Here is a 26,714-nt window from a genome sequence, read left to right as displayed (position 1 = left end):
AGAGATGGGTTGGAGAATACTCTGAGGCCAGAAGATTACAACCGGGGTTTCCTCCAGTTTCCACCTGAGTGGGGACCGTGGAAAGGACCCTAGGGACCCTACAGCCACCCATGGGGGCCTGCACTGCCTCGCCCCTGCTGAGCCCTGAGATGGGGCTGAGTTGGAGAAGGAGCGGGAGCTCCAGAAGGCAGACCCTGCCTGGGGCATCCTCTGAGGAGACAGGAGCAGAGGAAAACACATTCCTCTCAGTCTCTCCCATTGCATGTGCTTCTCCTCCCACTGGACGGAGGGGGCAGAGGTAAGAAGAAGCTCAGTGCCATTTCCTCAATGTTTCCAACAAGTGGGAGTTCCCACCTAAGAGGCTGGCAAGAGCTCTAGGAGCGGGCAAAAATGGCCCCAATGCATAGATCATAGAGAGATCCTTGTTATTATTCTGCAACACTGTCAACCTACATATCATAGGCAGCTCACTGGGGGGTCATTGTCTAATCCAAACTGGGCATAGGTTAACTGAGTAGCTGGCAGGGAATGTAGTTAATAATAACTTTCCTCCAGGGAGCTGCTTGGTGGCTCTGTGGTTTACTAGCGGCTTTATGGGAAGAGTCGTGGCTTGCCTTTGAACAGGATAGACAGAGCTGAAGAGCCTGAATTAGGTGTGTACATTCAGGGGGGTGGCAAGGGATAGAGTGGGGGCACAGGAGGGACTCCTTCTTGGCCCTGCTTTTGATGGAGCCTGCTGGTCCCCCATCTGGCCCCACGTAGGATGGCCTGAAATGTAATTGATGTCAGAGCCCCAGGAGTTGGCTCCTTCTTAGCCTTACACCAGCAGGGGCTCAGGGAAGTTTCGAAGCCAGCCCTCCTGCACAAAAGACCTCAAGATCACATTTGCAGATTTCAGCAATCACTACTGACCCCATACAGTTCCAACCACAACAGCTCTCGGTGATACGGTGTTTCCACCATTTAGAGACAACAGGCGTAAATAACCCCAAGAGCACAGATCATTGTAAACCACAGAAGAATAATTAGGCAGTGATGGGTTTCCGGTATTTATTACCTTTGTTGTAAAATCAGTTGAGCCCTAAGCTTATATAATCTCATTTTGAATGATGGCTGTGTTTAACGACCGGACTACAAAAGTCCTGCAAGGGAACCATCGGCTCTTGGGAGATGATGCAAACGTGAAATGCAAACGTGAAACTCCTGTGTCCTTGCTGGAGGAAGAGGAGGCAGGCCTTCACCCCCAAACGGTCCCCCTTCTCCTGTAATTCTCTCTTCCTCCCAGGGAAGATCAGGCTGGTGGGTGGCGGCTGCTGGGCAAGCAGGGTGGGCTGCCAGGGACCGGCTCCCCTTCCCACAGAGAGGCCACGGGTGCTCACACGTTTCCAGTTTGTGTCCCAGGCCAGCAGCCCTGCTTTCTCTCCTGGTCGCTCCCCACGTGCAAATGCGTCTGGATACAGATGGGACGGGAGCCTGGGTATGAGGGAAAGGTGCGGGGACCGTGCTCAGGAACAGGGTCAGCACCGCTTGGTCCGCAGGGGACTGCTGAGGAGTGCGTATGACTAAGGATGGATGGAAGGAGTGAGAAGCAGGTGAGGATCTGTGTGAGCCAGAGGCGCCTGTGTGTCCGTGGGGACAACACGTTCTTTCGTACATGGAGGGAACATACATAGAAAATAAAATATTCTATTATATATGTAATATCTTATAAAATATATATTATTTATATATAATTAATAAAGTAATTATATATTTCTACATTAGGTGATATATATTATATTATTGTGTTATATTAATAATGAGCATAATTATAACTTTAATAGAATACGTCAATATATTTATAATTTATGCATTAATCTCTCTGTTGTGTTATTATAATTAATATTAATATATTATATTTCATATATTAATATAATTATATACTAAATCAAATGTTTTATTATAGATTGTATTACACATATTTATATTAAGTATATATTATATATTATATGTACTTATATTAAATATAAATTAATATATTAAATATAAATATAAAAAAATATATTTATTTTTAGTTTGGCACATGGCTGCACAGCAAAAGATTACATTTCCCAGCTTCCTTTACAGCTAGGCATCCCCTCGTGTTTGTTTAGGTTCTGGTCCATGGCCTTCCAGCAGGAGTGTTAAGGGCAAATTTCAAAGCCTGCCATTAAAGGGAAAGAGTAGATCTTCCCATTCTGTATTGTCTCTTCTGGCTGGCTGGAAGGTAGATATGGTATTGGGGTCTGGAGCAGCCATTTTAAGCCATGAGGTAAGAGCCAGGCATTGTGGAGGGTAGATCCCAGGGTAGAAGACGCTCTGTTCCTTGTGTTTATGACAATGCCACACCAACTTACCCAGACTCTACAAGAGAGAGGAGCACACTTTTGTCTGTTTAAGCCCCAGTAATTTGGAATCTCTCTATTACAGTAGCCAAACCAGTATCCTGATAAAACACAATGTATTTATCTGCCTGCTATTAACAATTAGAGCATGTCTGAGGTAAAAGTAGATCTCTTAGCATTTCCCAAAAGACTTTGCAGAATTTTAATTCATTTTCTGCATCTTTCTTCTTTTAACTTTTCAAAGAGCGAGGATCAGTTACATAGTTCAGTTCCTACCCAGTGCACCTAATTTAAAGGTAAAGATGCTACATTATGAGATCAGGCTGGCTGTGTTTCGGTTGTTTGTTTTGTTTTGTTTTGTTTTTACCTAGGTACTGCTGTAACTTGATGATGACTTTTTAAACCTTGTATAAGATATTGTAGGCAGATTTGCAACGTTGCATTATTTTCTAGTAATGCTGAAATTCTCAGTATCCAGTTGCAATTCCTTTTTCAGAAGAGCACTATAGGGTAGAGCATAGTCTCTGAAATAATCACAACGTCTGGAACATCAGTAATAGAGTTGATTTTTAGAAACAGCTAGAGCCATTTAAGACCAAGACTAGTGATGAATAAGGACAATGAAATCTGGTAAGACGTGATCTTGGTCAAAAATGAAGTGGTATCTCCAAGTCAGGACGCTATTTTTCTTGTTGAGCCCATAAATGGACCCCTAAAGTCGTTTCAAAAGAGCACCTCTAAAAATGTTTAAAGTGATTATGGAGCTGTTGAAATGCTGGCAGATTTGTGCGGAGAACTACTTTGAAGGACACTGCAATTATAGATGTGCAAATTCTGGAATATATCGTTAAAATCAGTTTTATTATTTTCTCTTCATAATCTTTTTATTCGTTTGTTTATGATTGTGTCTAAATGAGAAAGAAGTTCATAGAGGACATTTCAATGAGGTCTGCAAGGTCATGAAAATAATCATGCGTCAATTTGAGCAATTGTCCACTACAGAAAGTTCCTTCTTAAGTGTATTCAAAGCTCTCGGTGACCTGGCCCTCCACGGACTGAGCAACGCGTCCTCCCATGGCGCTTCCTGTGCTCTATACCAATCTTAAAAGGCAGCCTATGGTCCCAAATGACCATGAACTTCACTGTTCATACCTGGCTCATGCTAGCCTTGGCTCTTCCCCTCCTCCTTCCCTAAGAATGAATCATCCTTTGACTTGAGTTTTTACTTCTTTATTTCATCATAAAATTGAGTTATTTATTATTTGAGTCTATACCTGGATTAGCCCACATGTATGGGGCCTTTTATTTATTTGGCTCTAGCAAAGCAACTTTAATTAGGAGAACATGGCAATTCAGCAGGAGGCCTGCACGAGATAAAGAATAAACGGTCACAGAAATGGGAAGATAGGGTTGCAAAGCAGAATGTGAGGAGTGATTTCCCACGAGGAACTGCTTGACAGGAGAATTTACAAATTTGAAGAAGTTTCTAAGGGAGGAAATGGGAAAATGATATGACTCTCTGGAAATCCTTAAAAAGTAAGGTCAGTTCTTATTCCCCCAGGGTAGTTAGTCATCAGGAACACAGGAAGATTAAGGGATGCATATGGTCTGTTTCTACCCTGTGTTTTTGGACAAAGAAGAAGAACAGAAGTAAGTTTGAAACCTCAGGAAGAGAACCTTAGTATGGCTAGCTAGACAGTCCCCAGCAATGATCAGGACCCCTCTGATGCACGCTGCCCTTTCCCTGCTGTGCCCTGAGTGCCAATAGGAACCATTTTCTGTGATTGGAGAGATTTGTGTGTGTGTGTGGGGGGGGGGTTGTTCTTTTTATGCATAGAGAAGTCTGTATGACTGATTTGAGAACACAGAGTTTTATAGCTTGTGTGAAACTATTTTCAGGTTAATTCTCAATTACACCCTTCGCCTTGGAGGGTCAAGTCTTTTGGTTTCCAGTGAATATTGTGGTTGTACCTGTGGTTACCCACTGACTTCTCATCTGCTTTGCTTATCTGATAACAGGCAAATGGGGAAAGAGCTTTTAATATCCCCCAAAAGGGGAAGATTGGTAATTAGTTATTCACCGCATGGAATCAGGCCAGGTCAATTTACTCCAAGAAAGAAAACAATCTGGATACTGGACTTTGGGGTTCCTTTTACACAAGATTTTGGTATGACTGGTCTCCTCTGGGTTGCTTTTTGCTTTTCTTTTCCTTTTTCTTTTTTCTTAAAGCCAGGTCAAAGCATTATACCCTGCAGAAGAGAAAGCAGCTTCACCTCCTCCTCAACTCTGTCATTTTCCTGACAGCTGGTAAATTTCAGCCCCTCACCGGCCCGGGGATCTGCGCGTGTCCGCCCAGGGCGTCATCGGCGGGTCCCTCTGCCCAAGGCAGCAGCCCCGGGATCCTTGAGAAAAAGCCATGGGTGAAGTAACCGAAAGAGGGGCATAGAAAGCAACAGCCAGAAACGGCGGGGACGCGAGCGGCTGACACAGGAAGGGAGGCGGTGGCGCGGGTCCTGGTGCGCTGCGCGCTGCAGGGACGGAACTTCTGCAAAAGCTGCCTGCCCGCGTTATCAGCGGCGCGCAGGCCTGTGGTTTTCTCGCTCTCGCAACCCTGCTTTAACTGCCGGTTTATTTTTCGACAAACAGGATGCCTCCATCTGAGGCTGTCAGCATCCCAGGCTCATAGAGAGAAAAGAGGTAGTACCGCCCCACCCTAGAGGCAAGGCGGGGTGGGGAGGGAGGGGGGGTTCTGTTTCAAGAAGCTTCCCAGAGAAGCGACAGCCGTGCAGGTGCAGCTGCTGGGAAAGCATCGAGAAAGGCGAGGAGGCAGGAGGGAGTGAAACCCAGTTCCCCACCCTACACCCTGTAACTGATTACAGGGCTCTGTCTTGGCAAGAATCCGGAGACAGGCCCAACGGTGGAGGGGACAGGTTGGAGATTTAGGACAATGCCCCTCAAACTTGAATGTGTACACAAATCACCCCCTGGGACCTTTTGTGAAAATGCAGACTGATTCTTCAGGTCTGGGCTGGGACCTGAGTTCTGCACTTCTACCAAGTTTCCAGGTGATGTTGATGTTGCTGGTCCGAAGCCCACATTTTGAATCAAAACAAGGCTTTGGGAGATTACTGTCCGATCATTTTCCATAAATTTCTCTGTACAGGCTACCAGCCACGAGCAGAGGGTTCTGCATTAGAGTGGATCCTAATGGATGCCCCGCAAGTATTTCAGGCAAGCCGTATTTATTCCTGTGGTGGCTCTGGTTTAACACCAGCCATCTTGCTGGTGGAAAAGGAAATTCCTTTCTGCTCCAGAGGCAACAAAAATTTGAATGAGTTAAGGGATTTTTAACATCCCAACTGAGAACACCTTCAGGGATTCAGGAAAGTCTAGGTTATGTTCTGAGCCCAAAGATGGTGGGGAAGGGGTGGGATGTGACAGATAAATAAAAACTCACCCAAAAAAACCCCAGGCAGTCAGGGTCTTCCTGGTGATGAAAACATTTGCATCTCATAGTTAGAATTCCCGCAAGTCCACAGCTTTTCCAGAAGCTGTCTAGTTTGGAGAAGCAGTGTAGAATTTGGAGCCCATATTTAAATATTCTAGACCTAACTGGATCTCATACGAACTTTAGAATGCTATGGCATACACTTTAAAATATATGTTTTTGAGTCACATGTAATAAGCAGAAAGTATGATCTCAGATCTGAGAGACCAGACTAGAAAAATCCCTAGGATGTGAGAAAAATCACGAGAAGTCTTGCCTTCTAGAATGAGTAAGTCCCTCCAGAGGAGGTGCTAGCTGTCAGATGTAGAAATAAGTTCTGCTAAATTTTGCCAAACCCTGAAATTTCATGAAGATTCTATTTTGACTTCATCAAAACCAGTCAAGGGCTTCCTGTTACCGAGTGTTTCTCAAAGTCCCGCCAAGGTTACAAGACTGTTAAAATGCAGATTCTTGGGCCTTTCATGGTCTCTCAGGAGGCTCCAGGAATCTGCATTTTAACAGACCCTGCAAAGGATTCTTCTGTACGGCCAAGTTTAGAACCCGCTGGATTGCAAGTTCAAGTCCAGCCTCCTTGCCTCAGCATTCAAAGATCTGGCTTCGATTTTGCTGCTCACTAGTGAACTGGCGTGATCTCTTCATTGCCCATGAGCATCTCTTGAATCAGCTCGACTGGCCACCGCATTCATGTCATCTCCTCCGTCTTCCCCAGCCCTGGATAAAATGATCTCTTCTCCTTGGGGCCCTCCTCAGATCACTGCTTCTTATTTAGCAGCCATTCATCTTCCTAGTTTGTGATGCTTCTTATATCTGTGCTGCCCTATTCAATTACCGTGTTGTTCACTATTTCTCCTGCTTGGGCTTTGCCTCCTTTACTAGACAGTAAGCTCCTCAGGGGCCATTTCATGCCATATCATCTTTGTCTTCCAGGCCATGTTCTATAATACATGGTCATGCATGTATTGACCATTCAGTACATTTGCTGATGGGTCATTGCTAACATGTGTGTTACAGAGTGTGATTAACCAGGCACACTGTGGCTCTGGGATCAGAAGAGGCTGGGAAGGGGAATGGGAGTGGTGGAGATAGGGTTGAGAATCTGGTTATATAGTCAGGAAAGACACATAGAGAGTGGGGAAAAGGGAGTGTGGACCCCCAGCTCATTTGCTTGCCCTATGAAGTGGGGACGGGATTTCTTTTTGTTAAATATAGTTTCCACTCTACTCGAAATCCAGATGCTCAAAACTATGAACCAAAGGATGGATGTTTGTTTTTCACACTCATCCCCCAGTGGTGGATCTCTTGAGTGGTCTCTCCCCACTGTCTCCCCTGCTCCAGCTGACTTCCCTCCTTCTTTTTTTGGCAGTTGGTGGTCAGCTCAAGAGCCTACTCTAAGCTCAAGTTAGAGGAAATTTCATGCGTTACATATAACTAAACAGAACAAAAGTACTGTAGTGCATTAATGATTTAGCAATAAACACACCTCAGCTCTAATCCTGACATAGCTAGGATTATTGCTCCTGCACCTTGGCTTTCTTTCCTAGCCTTTATAAATTCTAGATTCTTATTTTGTTATCTCTGAGCATCCATGTTTTCACTTTCAAACTCAGCATCATAATATTGGCTCAGAAGGCATTGGGTGGCAGGTGGAATAATGTGTGGAGACCACCTGGCAGCCTGGCACACATTAGGTAAGTACCAGTGACCCATAATGCCCTGTCCCACAGTTCAAGGATACTTCCTGGAAGAATGCTTTCTGGTGCTCCAGGTTATTCCTTGCTTCAGGCACCTTCGCTGCATATCAACCACATACCCACTGTTGCCCTCCAATCCTTAACTTCTCTCTTAAGGCAATCTTTTGGCCTCAGTAGGAATCCCTTCCTTCTTGTGTTTTAGGCACATCCCTGTTGGCCATCTGGTCACTGTCCTGACCGGCATGGAGGGGACCCCAACTCTGCTCCTAGGACTCCAGCATTCTCCTTATCTTTTCTCTCCAGCCTGTGATCTGGTGTCTCTAAATGCTGTCTCTGGTCTTGTCTCTTTATGCTGGGTTCTCTTGTCTTATCTGTCTTCTTCCTTTTCCTCTGATACTCTAAGTCCTTACTCTAGTCTTCACACCATCTGTTTGAGGTGATACCTTCCTCCTCCATATAGTAAAGAGATTAGGATCCTCTTTTATAATATCAAGGTGCTTATAGGAGATACCAGACCGTGGAAGTCCTTGGGATCCCCAGATGACCTCTGTGACCATAATTTCTAAGACCTTTTCCATCTACCCTTCCACAGGTAGTTGTCTTCTGAAGACATGCCCAACTGCTTCCTCAATTCCAGGGGAGGGGGTTGCATTTTCCAGAAAGTGAAACACCAAGAAGGAATAAAGGGCAGAAATACATCCCTGCAACCATAACCCTGGTGATAATACAAGGTTGGATTTCTCAAGCTCGTCGCTCTTTATGTAGCTGGGGAGGACTGTCTTATGTGTTGTAAGGTGTGTGGTAGCATTTTTGCCTCAGTCTGCTAGATGCCGGTATACTTCTCCTGTCCCCCCACCAGTTGTGAGAACTGAAACTGTCTCTAGACATGGCCATATGTGCCCCAGGGACAACGGCACCCCTTGCCTCTCATCTGCTCCCTCTAGTTAAGAACCACTGATTTAAGATCTCTGAAGATGAAAAGCATGGTGAAGAAAATGGGAAAAGTAATGAGAAAAGACTAGTCTGGGAAGAAGTTCCCGATATATGGTCTAAATAAATGAAAAAGGGGACTGAATGAGCAGATCCATAGGAAAGGAAGCATAGGAACAAACTTTAAGGAAAAGAATGAAATGACAAATATAAGAAGGCATTTATTTGGACAGAGGATCCACTAAGGAACGTTCCCGAATAGGAACAAAGAATGAGGCCCGGCCTTGACAGGATCCGTTCTAGCCACAGACATGGCTGTGGGCAAAGCTAAGTGTGTCCACGTGACAGGGGCCCAGGCCTGACTGAGGGGGATTTAGGTGCAGATGGGCTTTGGGGGAACGGTCAGCGGTGGTCAGGAGTGCAAAATACGACAGTTGTTCAACAGATACTGATGGTCTCCAAATGGAATGGGGAACACACGTATGCAACATCCACCTGCCCAACAGTTCACCGAAGAACATTTTCCCTAAATTGAGAGTCATGGAGAAAGCATGCAGGGTGCCCTGGGCTAGTCATCCACGGGACAGTCTGTGCGTCCACTCAGCTCCCTGAGACTTTACCGTGAAAGGCAAAACAGAGATCCTAAGGACAAATCTGCTGCATGTTATGTACCAAACCTCTTCTGGTTTTCCACTAGTTCTTTTTTTTGGACGGGATACAAATGGTTTAGCTTTCCCATAGAAAAGGTCTTTCTGAGTTGGTAACAGAAGAATAGAGGGCTTCTGCTGGTTTTTGTTTGTTTGTTGTCTTAGAGATAACCCAATAAGGAATGGACTGGACCTCATTATCAGTCCTGTGATTAGGAACTCTCTTGGTCATAGACATCTATTTCTCCATATAGGTATTCAGTTTAAAGCACAAGCCAGTTGGCGCGCCTGGGTGGCACAGTCTGTTAAGCTTCCGACTCTGTTTTGCTCAGTTCATGATCTCAGGTTGTGATCTCAGGATCCTAGGATCAAGCCCCGCGGCAAGCTCCATGCTCAGCACGGAGTCTGCTTAAGATTCTTTCTCCCTCTCCTTCTGCCCCTCCCCCCTGCTCTCTCTCTCTTTCTCTCTCTCTCTCAAATCAATCAATCAATCAATCAATCAATCAATCAATCAGTCATTTAAAAAATAAAGCACTTTCTCACATGCTTCTCCTTGCCTACTTGTTCAGCTTCCCACAATGGACACCCACCAGACTTTCCAACCCAACACCCTTTGGACAGAGGTGGAACCAGCCCCATGCTGCGTGCTTCTGTTTACCCTGATATCCCCACATACTCTTTCCTATCCTTAGCTAATTATAGGAGTTAAGGAGGGAACCAACTCTGAGTAGAGGTCTTAATTTCTTGCTCCCTGCTGTGGTTGTGTGGCTGGAGAGACTACTGCGGCCTCTTCTGTTCGTATCACTGGGGCTTCTACACCTCAGCAGTAAGCACAAGGCTGATGGATTTATCCATCTATCTGTTTACCTGCCTATCCATGCATCTATGCATCCATCCATCCATGCATCCATCCATTCATCCAAACATAGTTTGAGAAATGCCAAAGCATATTCAATTTCACTTTTCTATGTATTATTTTCAAATCCTCTTTGGGAAAAGACTTCTTCCACACAACTGTAATTCCTCCCATAATTTCTGGTAGCAGGGTTATTAAAGCCAGCCAATGGGCCCATTGTTCAGTGCAAGGAAGTCATTGTGCAAGTTGTAAGTCCTGGGACATGTCTCTGTGGAGAATGCTGAAGAACAGAGGAAAAGGCGTCCCCACATCCCCATCACACACTTGGATGGACACAGTCTACATTTGCTTCCTGAAGCCATGGGCTACCAGAGTGATGCAGGGATGGCCAAGACTTCTAAGATGCCCATCGGGATCTCATGCAACAGGAAGCATTCCAGGTCCAGCTATTATTTATTCAGTTCATATATGCAGTGCAGTACTTACCAAAATATAATTCAAGGTTTTCTGTTTATAAATGTATTCTCCTAGAGACCCTGAGCTTTTTGAGAAAAAATCTCATGTCTCCCTTTTCTCTTTTTTCACAACACCTGGCAAGGTGTAGGCACTAAACAAATGTTGGACAGATGGATGGATGGATGGATGGATGGATGGACCCTTGAAACTATCCTCACCTGGTCTTTTTTATTACCTTTCTTCTAGATATCAAGAGTCTTCATCAAAGACATGCTGACAAACTGAACATGAAAAAGGAAAGAAGATGATTTGTTCAAAATCAGGATTCAGAAGTGCAACCCAGGTACTTCGAGTAGTTTTGAAACAGTGAAGAGCTCCTTTCTTGTCAAATCACCATCCTATTTCCCTTGACGTTTGTAATTAGAGGAGAAGATCATTCATTTTTAATTTATTCCTAAGCACACGAGGGCCCAGGTCACACCCTCTCTAGAAGACCGTCTCTTAAGTATGCCCAGTTTAGTGGTTAAGCACTCAAGACCCCAAGCCACACAGGGGCGGGGGGAGTCCAGCCATGCCTCTTCCCAGCCGCGTGAACTTGGGTGAGTTGCGTGGCCACTCTGTGCTCCAGTCCCCTCTGTGTAAAACGAGGAGACTAACTGTCCCCACTGTATATGTGACAACAGTAATGAGAGTTCCCATTTGTAGGCACTTAACCCAGGGCCTGGTCCTTAAAAAATGCTACATAATAGTACTTGCTCAATAAAACTTGACGTTCCCACAATGCTCTCTTGTCACTTCTTATGGGATGACTTCCTTCTCCTGAATTTTAATCATGGTGTATGCCAGCCCCAGCAACCTGAAGGCATTGTTCCAGGAGTACCTAATTTTCTCTCCCTTGCACTAGAAAAACTACTGAAGGCCAGGTTAACAGGCCTGGCTTCTTCAAAAAGTAATCCCAGTCTACCAATTCTTTCCTGTTTATCCTTAGCAGACTGGAATCTTGGGTGCCTTTTATTTTTTGCTCTTAGTTACGGGGAATATGGCCGAGTGCCCTAATTTCAAGGCCCCTGCTCATGGACTGTCAGTTTCTGTGGACCACCTAAATCAGCCTTGGAAGGTGGGCAGAGGGGGGTCACACCAGGTGGGATGGATACAAACATGTTGGAAAGGGTCCGAATTATCACATCTTTTTATTTCCTTCGACCCATAAGTAAATGGGGAGCAACACTGGTGCTTCGGTTCCCAAGGTTTCTCTGGAGCAGTGGTTCTCAAACAGGGGTGATTTCATCTCTCAGAGGACACTTGGCAATGTCTGGAGACATTTTCGGGGGGGTCACAACTGGGGGAGATGGGGTCACTGGCATCGAGTGGGTGCAGGCCAGGGGATGCTGCTCTACGTCCTACAACACACAAGGTGCTTCTCCTTCACAAAGAACGGTCTGATCCCCAGAGTCAACAGTGGTGAGGTTGAGCAACTCGGCACAGAATTAATGGAAGGCAAATTCGCAGCCCGCCTCATGCCTTTCCCTTACAACGTCAGCCCTGAAGGCTCTCGAGTACCTGCCCTGTCATTATGCAGGTGGGACGGGGAGCAGAAGATCACAGTGCAAGGGTGCACACAGCCTGGAGCCGAGACCCGGAGTCAGCCCCGGGATCCTCTGCCACACTCCACGATGTGTCCTTTGCCAGCCCAGCCACCATGTCATAGGATGGGAGGGGGTAAGCCAGAGACCTTCCAGCTGGGCTCTGCCTCCTGCCAGCCCTGTAGCCTGGGCTGCTTTCTTAACCCAGCTTTGCTTCATGTGTCTTTTATATTGTTATCCTATGGGGATTAAGAGCTGTACTTTTCTCATAAGGTTTTTTATTAAAAAGGTTGATGGTGGCAACGTGCCTGATGTGTTGTAAGCACCTGGTGAATGTTGGTTGTCCTTCTCATTAATAAGCAGTGATGAAACTTAATTGTCACCCGACATGCAAACCCTTCCCAGCAATAGAGCAGAGGGCGCGGGATCTGACAGAGCCTGGAGGTGGGGCTCCTCCCTCTCATCTTCCTGGTCCAGAACCTATCAGGGGCCCCACAGAAGGAGTGGTCCAGGCTCACCTATGGCGATGGGCACGAAGGGCCCTTCTCTGCCTTCTACTCCTTCAGGCCACATGGTCTTTATTGGAACATGGAAGGGACAGATGAGGCTGTTTGAAACGATACCAGCTGCTTCTGTTTGAATGATGTGTTCAAACCTAACCTGACTTCATCGACGTGGGCAGCTTGGGCCCCAGAGGGGGGCCACTGTGCACCTGGGGGCCGGGATTCCCCAGCAAGAACCAGAGCCTGGCTGAAGGTCAAGTGGAGATCATGGAGGGAAGATGGGGGAGGGGGAGGGAGGAAGGGAAGTGGGGCCAGGGTGGACCAGTCCCTGAGATGTGTGCAGATGGCCCTAAATAAGCATGCAGGGGCATTTTCTGAGTCATGAGAATTCCCAGAATATAATCTCTAGTGTACACCGTGGAGTTTTTATGTCCCTGTCAATTGCACACTCTGCATAAGGAAAGCCAACTCGTTTGAGGTAATACAGAATCACCTTTCCAAAGGAGATTTATTAGTTTACTATCATTTTTTTTATTGTGGAGAATAATTAGCTTGAGCGCCTTTTAATTTGTTCCCATTAAGATGTTTGCATAGCAGCAATTAGAGCCTGGCGGGCTCCTTGCATTCTCCGTGAGCAGGGGCCTCTCGCCATCTGTGAGCTGGCTTTGGGGGGAAACATAATTAATTCTTGCACCCTTTGCCACGTGGAGCCCAAGGAAAAAGGTAAGGAAACTTCTGTGATTCTGTGGGACTGGTCGTAGAATAATCAGATGAGAAATGCCTTTTGCACAAATAAGGTTAAAGAGAAAAAGAAAACCTCAAACCAACCTACTTTAAAACAGGATTTGTAGTGATGTCAGAGGACTTTTGAAATTGATAAATGTTTCTGCCAAAAGACGGAGACTGTTCTCAAAGACTCACCAGGGATGGGTCTTTTGTTCTACAACTGGCCCCTGGTGGTGTAGACGGTCCTGTTTCCAGGAGGGACTGAGGCCACTTCTTGCTGTCAGAGGTAAATCAACTGCTTCTCGGTCGATTTTTTATCTCAACTGTAGGAATAATTGGCTACAAGTGTTTGCTGGGACCTTCACTGAAAACCCTGGCCAGGCTCAGGGTCATGGCAATGCAGGCTCTGGGGGACTTCCCGGAGGATGAATTCAGGAATGGGGCCCCTGATAACCAGCCAGATCATTCTGTGGGTTCTTCTGTACATGGTCCCTGGACATGGACCAGGATGGGGCAAGAAAGGTGCCTGGGACACCAATTTAAGGTGGTGCCATCTCTCAGAGTCATGCCAGTGTGCAGGGCCAGCCTTCCCTGATCCCGAGAGTGAGCACCTCCTTAAGACTTTTCGGAAAGTGCCTCGTTGCCTCAGGAGAGGGTCACCGCTGCTGGACTCCCAGACTGATAGATTAAGACAACTGGCTGAGAAAAAAGCCTTAGTGGTGGCTTCTCTCCCTGCGTACACCAGTACTTCACTATCGTCTTGGGAACAGGTTATTCCGGCTCACCCTCTGGTTTGAGCACCGCTGGCTTAGAGAAGTGTCTCTTGTGGACTGCCCTGGAGCCACGTGAACGGCTCCCTTGGGGGCAGCTCTGATGGGGAGGGGCCGGGAGGGTAAAAGGAGTGGGTGAGGGCAGCACTGACGCTGCCCGGAGGGACCCCCGGCCGCTGAGTATGTCCAGTGTCATGTAAGCAGCCCTGGATCGTGGATGATGCCCCCGGCTCAAAGCCATCTGAGGTTCAACCTCCCTTCACCCCCAACACACACAGCGTCACCTGCTGCCCAGGGACCCCGACCAGTCTCTAACTATATCACTTGTCAAACCAAGAGAATGGTGACCTCCCTACACAGACGGTGGGCTTTGCAGTGAACACCTCCATTTGTATCTGGCTCTCGCATTTACTAGCAGCCTCACTTCAAGCAGGTTACCTAACTTCTGCATGCCACAGTTCCCTCAATAAAACCGGATTAGAAACAGGAATTCCTTCTTCTAGGTTTGTGCGAAGGATTTGATGAGGTAACACAAGAAAATGCTTGGCGCCATGCCGTGCAGGTACATCGCTTATGCTCAATAAATACTAGCTTTACTCTGATCAGTTTAACACTGGTGAGCTCAGCCATCTGCCAAGAAACGCTACCGATCATTTCTGTGCTGCTCCATGGTGAGAGAAGTAGACCCAATTGTTCATCCCAGCATGTGCCTGGCTCTTGGCACAGCCGCAGGGCTGTGTTCCGGGCTTAGCAGAAGTTACTTTCCTGCCCTAGCCTCTGTCCTGTACACCTTCCGTGGCATTTCTCAAAGTTACCCTTTTTACTTACTGACTTCTTCTATGTATCCACCGCTTCATCCATTTTATCTCAAATCCTCTTAGCAACCATGCAAAGTAGGGATCATTGTACACACTTCACAGATGAGAAACCTGGGCTTTGCAGGTTTGGGGAAATGGCTTCAATTCACACAGGTGGTAAGTGCTGGTGACAGGGTAGAAACCAACCCCCTGACCCCAACCCCCTGGGCTCCCTGCCCTCCCTGCCCTTGCCCCCCTCCCCCCCAACCATGACCCACACCCTCTGGTCAGGCCTGTCTTTCTGGTCTCCCTATCAAAGACAGCTCATAGAAAAGGACCTGATGGTTAAGCACACAGGGTTCCTTCTGGAGTGAAGTTTATGGGGAAACATCAGTTGAAGCTTCTATGTGAAGGTTTGCTTGTAGAAGCTGAGTCCTGGTTAGCAAGATAAGAAATTTGCAGGTATCTGGAAGCTTTCTTTGTCAAATTGAGGTATTCTTGTGGGGGGGGAGGGGAGGAAAAAGCATCACAACTTGCACTTTCAGGTGTCTCTTATTTCAATTTCTATTTTTAAGATGTGTTTTGTGATGCATACACCATAATTACACCAGTATAGTAGAGTAGGTATGCCATTTATAAGTAAAGAACTATGCCTAGGTTTTGAGGCATGCTAATTAAGTTTTATTTGTATGTCACGTGATCAAAAGAGTTTGGAAATGACTCTTGACTATCAGAAGTTCCTGTTCCCCTACAAAAAGCTTTGTCCAATTCAGTACATCATGGGGAGAAATCCCAGTGAGTTCTCTAAGGTATGCGGATTTTTAATGCTAGCCTCTGTGAGTGTTCACGTGTGCACGCGTGTGCCTGTGTGTGTGTGTGTGTGAGAGAGAGAGAGAGAAAGCTGGAGAGAGGAAAAGTATTTTTCTTGAAAGAAGCTACTGGAGAATCTAAGTGCTTTGAATCAGGAGTGTTGTGAAGACATATATCCTTGATGGAGTTGTAGCCTGGGTTCGAATCTTGTGGGAAGACAGCATTCTCCCACTTCCAAGGGTTCCTTTGAGAGCTGGAGGCTGGTAGCCCACGCCCAAGCCATCTTTCACCCCTCTGGGTGAATATGTGCACGTGCAGTTACTCTGGTAATTCAGATTTCACCAGAGACACTCATTCAAACCAACCTGGTTAACCCTAAAATTGCTTAAGGGGGTGGCGGGTATGTGGTGGGTAGCTTAGCTAAGGCATTGATGGGTTTATTGGGTAAAAGAGAACATCCAGACCACAGGGTGGGTGAGAACATTCAAATCACACCAGGGCAGAGGAGGTTCTTTTGACGGCAGCTTCATTCTTAATGTGCTCCTAAGCTGCAGGCTCCATACAAATGGCTCTGCTTAAAGTTTCCCCACAATGAAAGGGATTTAGCCCGTAAATGGCTGATCAGTGAAAAGAGCAATTAAGGAGGATTAAGAGAGCTGTCTGCTAATCATGGAGACTCCCAGGTGGAATCTGCTACCGACATGTATGTCCAGTGTCTGCAAAACGCTAGGGGACAGGAGCCCAGCAGATCCAGCTCCTGGTTCTAACTCAGGTGCTGACCAGCTGTGACACCTTGGAAAAGCGAATGTCTCTGGGGCCCTAGGGCTGAGCGATGTCTAAGGTCACTCCAACCAAAATATACATTATATATTATGTGTTCCATGTTACATACTATGTATCATATGTTATACATACAGTTGTATTTAGAGAGTTATACAGTTACTTAGTTTCAAATGCCAACTGAAACTATATAGAACTACACACACACACACATAACCTAGAAAGCATTATACAGGACCCTGTCTCATAGTTTATTTGTTATTTAAACAGATTCACCCACTTCTCTGATACAAGGATCTCTTTGTTTTGAACACAACCCAGAGGGAAGTGGGAAGTGTAATGGAGGCATAGATTCTTTTTTTTTTAATATGAAGCAATGATGTAGGATGATTGACAGCTGAATAGAATTTCCATTGTTGTCATTTGTACATCTTTGCATGACCCCACCCCCTTCACAGTCCTAGTATTTGTTTAAGGTTGTTTAATAATTGCCCCTCTGCTCTAGAACTTTGGGAGTAATAACCATTCTGATCTTTATAAACAAACAGTATGTTCAATAATAATGACGTTGGAGCTTGAGTTTCTGTTCACACCCGCCAGGGCTTATGCAATGTCATTTTCCCCCGTTCCTGCCACATTATGTACACCAGCCAGTAAAGGGCCAGGACGGGACAGAAGACTCCCGAAGCCTAGAGCTATTTTTCCTTCCTCACAGGTCCTCCAGACCCTTGGATGGGTTTTATACATATATGCAGTTTCAGATTTTTACAGATTATGCCCTCGCAAAGTGGCTGAGTGTCAGGTCCAGCTGTGACTGCCGGGAGGGGTGGGGCTGTACAGATGCTACTGCACATGGTGTGAAATGAGGGGCTTGGTGCACATAGTTCAAAGGGCAGCAGAAGCTATGTGATAAGGGGCAGCAAACTGCGGTTGGCACTAAAACTCCTCCCGGAAAAAAAAGGCCCCCAAACCAATGTATTTCAGTTTATCTCCATTCCTTTTTGCATATTTTGAGGCTAACATAAAAAATAACCATTGAAGGATATGCATGCTAAAATTTTTTACATAGCAAAAGGAAATTGCTTCTACTTTGAGCAATGCAAGAGCAGCTCTGACAACCTGTTTGGCCTCCCTGAGAAGGCTTGCCCCAGGGTGGCCACGACCACAGAGTATCACGCAGTATGTTCAGGATTCTAAGTGACTCGTTTGCTCTTTTAAACCCACCCCTATCTGGCAAACTGACCACTGCAGTAGTTTCTAGCCATTTCTTTAAGATCTAATCATGAAAAAAGAATGTCTGAAATCCTATACATTTTCAGAAGAACTGAAGTGCTGCTCAGGACTAAGATAGCTCTCAAGGACAGGGAGAGACAGAAGTTTGCTTTGGGTGCTCCCAGGCTATGTAGGATATATTGCCCATCTTACAATTTCATTCACTATCACAGATCAGAAAAGGTTCTTTTTAGGAGTCATGGTCTCTGCAGAGGACATCCCAAATACCAGCAGTAAAAGTTGGACAGTTAGCAAGGAAGGTGAAGTAGGAGCTTTGCGAAATGTCAGAGCCATGTGACTCCTGCTTTCAGTGGACCAGGTTTCAAGGTTTGGCAAGTCACGTCCTTGATTCAGAATCAGTTTAAGCATGGGCTGCGAGTTGACACAAAGAAGCATCAGTTTTGAAATCAGCAGAACCATTGGCCAACCTAACGAGCCAACTAGGATTTCTATTTTTGATGACCTTTTACATGTGGGCTCCCTAAACTGCTCACTATTTAGAAGGAAGACCATGTGAAAAGATACATAAGGATCACGGGCCGTGAGGACACTGGCTCACACCAAATCAATGATTCTCTAAGTGCACACCTATCTTAAGGCACAAGATGAAAGATTTACATTCTTTCTTATTTCAGGGAAAAACTGAATAAAGAAATTTTTTTTTTTTTTTTTGTCTTAAGGAGGCATTGACTTACAGGGAGATAGCTTGGCATCCCGACTGAGGAAGTAGACAGGGCCCATCATTACGAAGCAGAAATAATCTATCACTTGCAGAAATACAAGGTGTGAATAAATGCTCTGTCTCCTAGATAGAGGGCTATTATCTGGCTGTCATATTTCCATCAAAGATAAAAATATCTTGCAGTAGAGTTAAGGATGGCAACTTAAAAAGAAAAAAAAAAGGTTTCCCTCAAGAAATTCCGTAGAAAAGAATTCTCTTTAAAAAAAAAAAAGTTGTGGGGGATTGGGCTGTGGGGTTTTGAGAATGCAGAAGAGCGAGGGCCAGGGAAAAGCGAACTATTTCCAGTTATTGACCGATACGTCAGCCCCAAGTCCAGATGGGGTGGCTCTTGGACAAGCAACACACCCGTGGGCTGAGGCTGTCTGCATTTCTTCTCTCACAGGAGAGGCAAGTGTGATTCTGCCTTCCACAAAGAACATAGGCTCGACCTTGACTCTATGTAACCAGCTCCCGGCCCCGCCCCATCCCATTTCCTGCCTCTTTTGCTGTCAGTAAACCAAGAATAAACATCACCTTGCCCCAGCCTCAGCTTGCATCCACAACTTAAAGAATTTGGGGTTTCTCTGTGTATTTTCAAAGAACTGTTGACATGGAAAGTGTTGGGACAGATGTGATGGGATGTCATCGGGAAGCAGTCAGTCTAGGAACCGTTTTTGCTGTCATAGGAGATGCTGCATGGGGGTCCAGCTACCTTCCCCTCTGCTTTCCTCCGCTCTTAGGGCAGGACAAAGAGGACTCCTCTGTCCCAGGCACCTTCCAGCCAGAGGCCTTGTGACATGGGTCTGGCCTACAAGATTATAAGGGGAGGTTTGCAGAGACGGGCTTCCTTTCCTGAAGCAAAAGACAGAGCCTCATAAGAAGAAAGGATTGAGGCCTCGAATCTCCTTCCTGCCTGGACAGATCTGAGGTTCAGGCCAAAACACAGGAGCATCCCGGCCCCACTGAACCAGCCGTGGGGCTGTACTCCTGGACTGCCTGCCGCAGGAGACAGGCCAATACCGGCTGCTCATGCCACTAGAGTCAGATTTTCCTAACAGAATTCTCACTGATAAACCCGAGTGGGAGCTTTACACTTTTTTATGTCGCTGCGGTAAAATGCATCCTTGCAATCATCTTTTGGATCCATGGTTTATTTCTCTATTTTAGCTCCTCTCTCCCTTCTGGGGCATCATTCCATGTTGTCAGGAGACTAGAAGGGGGAAGAAGGGAGAGCGAGAGATCCACAAAGCTAAGAGAGTATGAGAGTGTGTCTCTCTGACAACGGCGGGGGTGGGGAGGTGGCAAGCCAGAGGAGTGACCAAGCAGATTTTCCAGCATGCCAAAGGTTACTTGAGGCTTTTGAGTTCTGTTTTGTGTACCAGGAACCACCCATAATTCTCCTAAAGCACTCCCTGATTATGGTCAGGGTCTGCAAAACTCTTAAAGGAAATGCTCCCTTTCCACCACTCTGGGCCATCGTAGTTAATGACATTTTTTGGCGGGGAAGAGACAGGCCAAGGAAGACACATGGCCGAAGGCTTATTTTATTCAGCAAAAAGGCTAACTCCGGGGATTGGTGGCACCAATGAGGAGGGACCAGAATTACTAGGAACGTGTTTTGCAGATTGTAATATCTGTTCAGGTTCCAGAGCAGCTTCTGGAGAATTCTCTAAAGAGTAGGAATTAGAAAGAAGATTTTTTTTTTTTTTTTTTTGAGCCAATGTGGGAAGATGTTTTGCGTGTGTGAAATGGTAGGATGACCGTTTCCTATCTGGAAGTAAAATAATAATAATAATAATAAGTCCCTTCATGTTGTGAAGCTGAGAACATGTGTATGTGCTCCATGGTAGCTCTCTGATGCGGTCGAAGATTTCAAACAGGAACTCTGTACCTCGGAGGCAAGCACGTCTATAACATCACCAGCCCCTTTTGTAGAACTCGAATGAGACACAGAGACATTTAATGACTCATCTAGGTCACTAGGAAGCTACCTGAGAAACTGAAAATGAGCTCCAGCTTCCTGTGCAGGCCCCTGCTCCCTCCCCCAACCAGAGGGGCAGCCTGGGTGCCTGCTTTTCTGGGCTTTGATAAAGTATGTGATCAGAAATGTCATGGGAGGTATGGAAATAGGCAGCCTCTCAGAGACCTGGAGGACTTGCATGTGGTCCAAGGGCAAAAGGGCTTTTTCACTAAGAAGGACCTGGAGGAAAAGAAAGCTGTACCAGGACTCTCAAGGAGGAGAAACATCGCTCAAGATTGATCTTGCAACACACCCCGATTGGCCTAGATACTTAAAAGCTACGCTTGTTCAGTTGAATTGTATAAAGGGCCCAGGCTCTTCTTTGGTCCTCTTTGGACACTTCTGAGTAAAGCAAGGGTGACATGCTGGTGGAAAAAAAAAGCCATCAGGCTGACATACTCAGCACCTCCCACACTCCACAGGGGTTCCTTCTGCTTGACCTTTGCCCACACTGTACCCCCACCTAGACCACCCTTCCCTTGCCTCAGGGTTCCCACCCTCCACCCTTTCCCCAACTCCTGTGTCACCTTCTCCAGGGAGCCTCCCATAGTGTCCTCTGGGATGCCAGGACCTCTCCTTTCCCAGAGTGTCATCTGAGATAACCGAATGTGGACAGCCAAGGCTAGTATTTCCGGCCCATTTCTGAGATTGTGCTAAGCACTGGACATAGTTTACTTAATTCAGGCCACACAGTGACTGTCGCAAGAGGTACCACTGTCCACGTTTTATAGATTAGGAAACTGAGGCTCACTAGAGAAGCTGCTTGGCTAAAGTCAGAAAACTGGAAAAGAGAAGTCCATCAACATCGGGCTGTCCGTGCACGCTCCACATTCACTCCCTTCTGTCCGCCCTCTCCCTTCTAAACCCCTGGGCTCTCTCCTCTACACCGAGCTCAGCCAAGCCCTGGTTGCTCTAATAAAGTCTCTGTGTGTGGCGGCCTTGGAAACTTCCTCCGCCCCCATATCAAACCCAACCTTGCTTTCTCAGTAATGGGTCAGGCCTTTTCTGAGCACACATTTCAGGTCTACTTCAAAGGAACAAAGGACTCTCCCGGCTACTAATTTCATTCCAAAAGCTCTCAAAGGCTTCTTGCTGTTTAGCTCCCAGATCAGCAGCCCTTTCTGCAGATGCTTCTGTTACTGGTTGCTCACTAGGCCTGCATTTGGTGTGTGAGCAGGTGTGGGGCCTCCAGTGGCCCGCCTTTCCCCACCCCTCCACCTGCCCACACTGTCTTGGAAGGATCTGAAATACAGGGACAATCCTGCTGGAGGGAGCAGAACCAAGGCATGGCTCCTTTTGGGGATGGCTCTCTGCTGTTTTAAAGCCTAAACATTTCAGAATTGCTTTGTCATTTTCAAAGGTTTGTTAGCGTGGAAAGCAAAGACATGGCAAAGGGTATGATTATGAGTTTAGATGGATTTTTAGCACCTTTTTTTTCCTCAGTTTCAAAATGCGTGGGCAGTTTCAAGATGCGAGGCTCCATTTTGTACAGAGGGGGCCAGGGTCTGATTCTTCAGCATCCGGGAGAGCACCCAAGGAAGAGCACAGTTTCCTTGTGAGGCAGAGGGAGTCAGATCTGCTAAGACGCATGTTGTGGGCTGAACCGTGTCCCCTCCAAAATTCCTATGTTGACGTCCTAACTCCTAGCACCTCAGAATGTGACTGTATTTGGAGATGGGCTTTTTACAAAGGTGATGGCTGTCAAAATGAGATCATTAGGGATGGGCCCTCATGACATATGTCTGGTGTCCTTAAAGGAGGGGACATTGGGACACAGACATGCCCGGAGGAAGACCACATGAAGACACAGGGAGAAGCCCGCCCTCCACAAGCCAAGGAGAGAGGCTCAGAAGAAACCAATCCTCCCAACACCTTGAAGCCTTCAACAAATAAAGCTCCACCAGGATTATACATGAGACTCCTGGCCTCCAGCATCAGGACACCAAGCATTTCTGATGTTGAAGCCACCCGGTCTGGGGTACTTTGTTACGGCGGCCCTAGAAAAACCACACCGATTTCACACATTACAAACTACGGATGTCCAGTTTAATCTATGGCTCTCTGTGATCTGGACTCTTCCTTCGGTTGAGCCAGAAGTGATGCTTACAGTGGAGCTCACCTTATACATTTGGGCTCGGATTCTGCCATTCCTTTTGAAAGCCACCTCCAAGAAGACAGTAGTGAGTCAGCCTCGCTGAGATTTTTACCTGTGGTTCTAGGAACTCAGAGGCATATTAACATTCAGGCTTTGCATAGACCACTAAGCCACTTCTAAGAACGAGGCTACCTGAGAGATTTTGCAAAAGTACGTCTGTGCCACCGCTTTTCCTTTCCACACCTACCACCACGCTTCGGGCCGGCACCTTGCACCTCACGAGAGAACGCATGTCGGGGTTGTGCAAGAAAGTCGTGTCGCCAACCACGCGTGTTCATGCCAGGCAATTTTAATCACGTCTTACCTCGTCCCCGAGGCAAATGAAGCGAGTGCTTGGCACGGTGTGGTGGGAAGAGCGTGGTGCTCTCTGTGGTAGACCACAGTCACTTTGCATGCCCTCTTTCAGATCCTTGCTTGCCTCTCACCGACTAGGGAACCAGGCCGTGCTTGGTCCCCCAGCTCTCTCTCTCCCCACCACGTTTCACATACGTACCTCGCCCAAAATGAGTTATGGGTTTCCTTCTGTGAGGATTGCACGGACTGATAAAGTACCATCCCAGGAAGAAAACAAGATGCCGTTTCCCCCTCTAGGTCCTCGCTGCAGCTGGGGAGGGAACACTTGCCATAAATTATACGAAGCACGAAGTGACCAGGGGGCTGAACACTGCTAAGGGCCGGTCTACGGGAATGGGGTTAAAACTCTGAGAGGGCGGTGACCAGATGCGACTCTCCTAGCAGCACGCTCTCAGGCAGTGCCCAGACGGCACCAAGAGCAATGACATTTTGCCACCTGTCCGGCGCCAGGGAGTGGGGATGACTAATCCAGACAGTGTCAACCCTCACCTTGGTGGGTCACCTTGATAAAATTAACTGGGAAATTGCCAAGATTTCACTTGAAATGAAATCTCCATATGATATTATTACGGTAGAGATCATAAAAGCCCCAATTTCCTTTTCCCGAGACCAAGGCATGAACAAGGCCTTTTCCCATTAGGCCTTCTGAGACTTCATTCGGGTGTTAGGGCTGTCTCCACACCGCTTCCCTGAAAGCGACCTGCCCCTTGTTCCTAACCCGGGGCGGCCCGGTGACCTCCATGAACACAGGCCTTGTGGCTCTGTGTCAGGCCTCGTTCTGCTTCCTGGCGTTTGAGCAGGTCCCTGTGTCCCTTCACTGTCCCTGCTGTCTGGCCAGTAATGAGCGCTTCGAAGGCAGCCCCGCACGGCGCACAAAATCCCATCTATTGCCCGGTGGAATGTTTTCCAGCTTCCTGAAACTGCCTTCCTGAGTGGACAAACTAGGAAACAATAATGGCCTGGAGGGTATTGAAAGTGGAACAAAGTCGGGAAGATCTTTCTGTCTGTTATTCTGCAACTATTGCTTCCTTTGCTTGTTCGTGGCCTGGAGGAAATGCAGCCGGGAGCCATTCACAGCTTCTCACCAGCGGCTGGTCTCTCTGCCACGGGAGCCCGGCGCTGCTGCAAGGACAGTGACTCACGCACATCGCATGATTCAACTTCACTAAAATGTCCTCAGCCGCCAGGAAAGACTTGCAAACCCTCTAATTTGAAGTTTGAATCGGTTAATGACTTGCTCTCTTCCCCTCCTCCTGAAGTCCTCCCCTCCCGCGCACGCACGCACACACACACACACACACACACACACACACACAGCTTTGTCAAGTTTTTAAATTTCAGGGGCCCGGAAACACAGAGGCTCTGCGGCAATCATAATAGCATTTGTTGTGACAAAGTGGCTGGCAGCCCTGTGCATTCCCCTGCTCATTTGGCTGTATGAATAAATAATGAGTCACAGATACTATTTGGGTGCGCGCGCGAGAGGTTGTAGCCAGAAAATTAATTACTCCCCCGTCCCGTCCCACTCCACGCCGGCTCTGCCAAACCATGCGGCCACATTTCGCAGGCGTTGGTCAGAGTGCGTGCCCCGACACACGGCCATGCCTTCATGACATTTTTATGTTATTATTTTTGTTTGTTTAAGCACGGCCCTCTTTTCTCACCAGAGACACACAAAAGGCACATGCACACACATACTCACACCCTCCTAGCCGTACCTCCGACTACAGCTTTGCACATTTTTCAAGAGGCTGCTTGCAAAACTGCAGACAGGTTTTCCACACTGGCTGTTCCTATTAAATGGAAGCGCACAATCTAATGACCCAGAGCCGCAACAACGCTTGGCTTAGGAAATTTCTTCATTGCTCTTTGCGAGAGAGACCTCTGTACAGGATAACTTGCATTTTTTTTTTTTTTTTTTTTCTGCCCTGAAAGACGTTAGCTGCCTCTGTGCACAGCGAGGCCCCATCCTGGTCGTTTTTAATCCAGACAAATCCGCCTGTCTCCTGTACTCTCTGCCTTTAGGGGATAACTGAGCTGCCTGCCACTTTGCCCCTGAAGTCCCCAGGCTGGTCTAACGTGTGTCTGGGCGCCCGGCCTCCACCCCCACCCCGCACTGGCACCCGCGGTCCTGGGTGGCTGGGCATGTGCCCACTAAAGCCTGGGGCCGGCTGCAGGGTGGCCTCCGTGGTGTGCTGAGCTCAAGACCGTCGGCCACAGTCCATGCAGGCAAGGGGCAGGAAAGGAAACGCGGGGAGCTTCTCGCCAGCTTTCTAATCTCTCCGACTTTAATCAGGAGCAGCCCAACTTACTTGCACTTGACAAAGTTCTCACACACCGACCGAACACTTCAACAGCTTAGCTAAGTATTTATTAAAACATTTCTGAAGAGCTGCCATCTGATGAATAAGTAATCCAATAGCCTTGTAATCATATGCCTGGGTTTGAGATCTTTCCACAAAACAGACGGGGAATCGGCCCAAGCTACAAGCACCGGGTTACAACAGGCTGCCATTTCGTTATCTGAAAAGCTGAGCAAAAGTAGGTATCAAAAGACCAGAGTGTACTCACCTCTCATGAAGCACTGTGGGTATGAAGGAAATGACTCAAATATGCTGTCTGAAGCCATCGCTTCCTCCTGAAAATGCACCCTCTTCTGAAGGCGGGGGATTCAATGATTTCTTTCACCTTTGGAGTGAAAACCAAGAAAGGTCACTGTTGTCAGCTCACGCCCCACCATGGCTCCCTGCATCTCTTTTTTGCCCCCATACCTCTGGGGCTCCCTGAGCCCTCTGAAAAATGTACCTTTGTGAAAACAAATATTCAAATTGTTCAAGATTAAAAAAAAAAAAAAGCGGCGTCTTGGCTGTGGGTTGGTGATGCTCACCACTCTGCGAAACCCTGTGGTTTGCAGTCAGTGTGATTCGTCCTGCTTGCTGACCACTATGCCGGGCGCAGTTTTCTGACACTGCCAGCCTACCCAACTTGTGGTTCTGTGGTTGTTTATGAGGCCCAAAGAAGTTTTCACACAACCCAAATTACAAATTTAACTGTTCCCCTTTCCACAACCCATCTTAATTGGTTCTTGCCAATCATGTGACTTAAGTGATGTCAATTTTTTTTTTTTTTTACTTTCTGAGCAATGCCCTTCCTTCCCCCCCACCTGCCCTCCCCCAGGCTGTGCAAGAAAATAGCCGAGGAGAGTTTGCAAGAGAGCGATGGTAGAGAAAAGTGACTCAGTCTCTTATTATATCGATGGTCTTTGCTGATTTAGGACAACTTGGGTCCCGTTGTTGTTATTTGTGGTTTTTGGAACTACTGATTATTTTGATAACAATTTTATTGCTGCTTATTCAATAGTAATTCAACCCTGGCATCAAGCTGCTGCTCAGCCAGGATGTGGATCCCATCACTTAAGACGCTGGGCATCCGCTCAGGAGAATCCAGCCCTTGGTAAAGACTGTAACAGCCTAAGTGAAACTATAAAAGGAAAAACAAAATAAAAGGAAATGTTTTGTGGAGTGTCTGACCCCTCAAAGGGTCTAGCAACTTGCTGATACTGTAAAGCCGAGAAAAAAGGGGAAGCATTTTAATTTTGTGATGAAAAGACTGCTATAATAAAAGCAAAATTATGTGGTTTTATCCCTCCTAAATGAACATCTTTTCAGTAAAGAGATGAAATCAGAGTTCTCTCTTACGCACACACTGAAATTAGGAGTCTAAAGGAAAACAAAGAAAAGAGAGATCCTGTATTTTGAGCCAAAGCGGTGG

General features: G+C 46.8%; 1 protein-coding gene across 8 annotated transcripts in view; it reads right to left on the bottom strand.

The window, feature by feature from the left end:
* RUNX1 (RUNX family transcription factor 1) overlaps positions 1-25,949 on the bottom strand; it is a 247,602-nt gene extending 221,653 nt beyond the window's left edge. For 4 of the 8 annotated variants that reach the window (XM_028116358.2, XM_028116392.2, XM_028116384.2 and 1 more), the window contains exons 1-2: positions 25,749-25,949; positions 25,515-25,631 (exon numbers count right to left, since the gene is read on the bottom strand). In XM_028116358.2, coding sequence (XP_027972159.1) covers positions 25,515-25,572 — 58 coding nt within the window. In that variant the 5' untranslated portion in view covers positions 25,573-25,631; positions 25,749-25,949. The other 4 variants (XM_028116390.2, XM_088023944.1, XM_028116368.2 and 1 more) reach the window with 3 other exon arrangements.
* Between the last annotated feature and the right edge of the window lie 765 nt (positions 25,950-26,714).

The sequence above is a fragment of the Eumetopias jubatus genome, unplaced genomic scaffold, assembly GCF_037043125.1.
Source record: "Eumetopias jubatus isolate StellerSeaLion01/CBP00866 unplaced genomic scaffold, mEumJub1_p1.0 scaffold_1, whole genome shotgun sequence".
Lineage (NCBI taxonomy): Eukaryota > Metazoa > Chordata > Mammalia > Carnivora > Otariidae > Eumetopias > Eumetopias jubatus.
The sequence above is the reverse complement of the archived record's forward strand: the minus strand, read 5'-3'. Positions and strand labels throughout refer to the sequence as shown.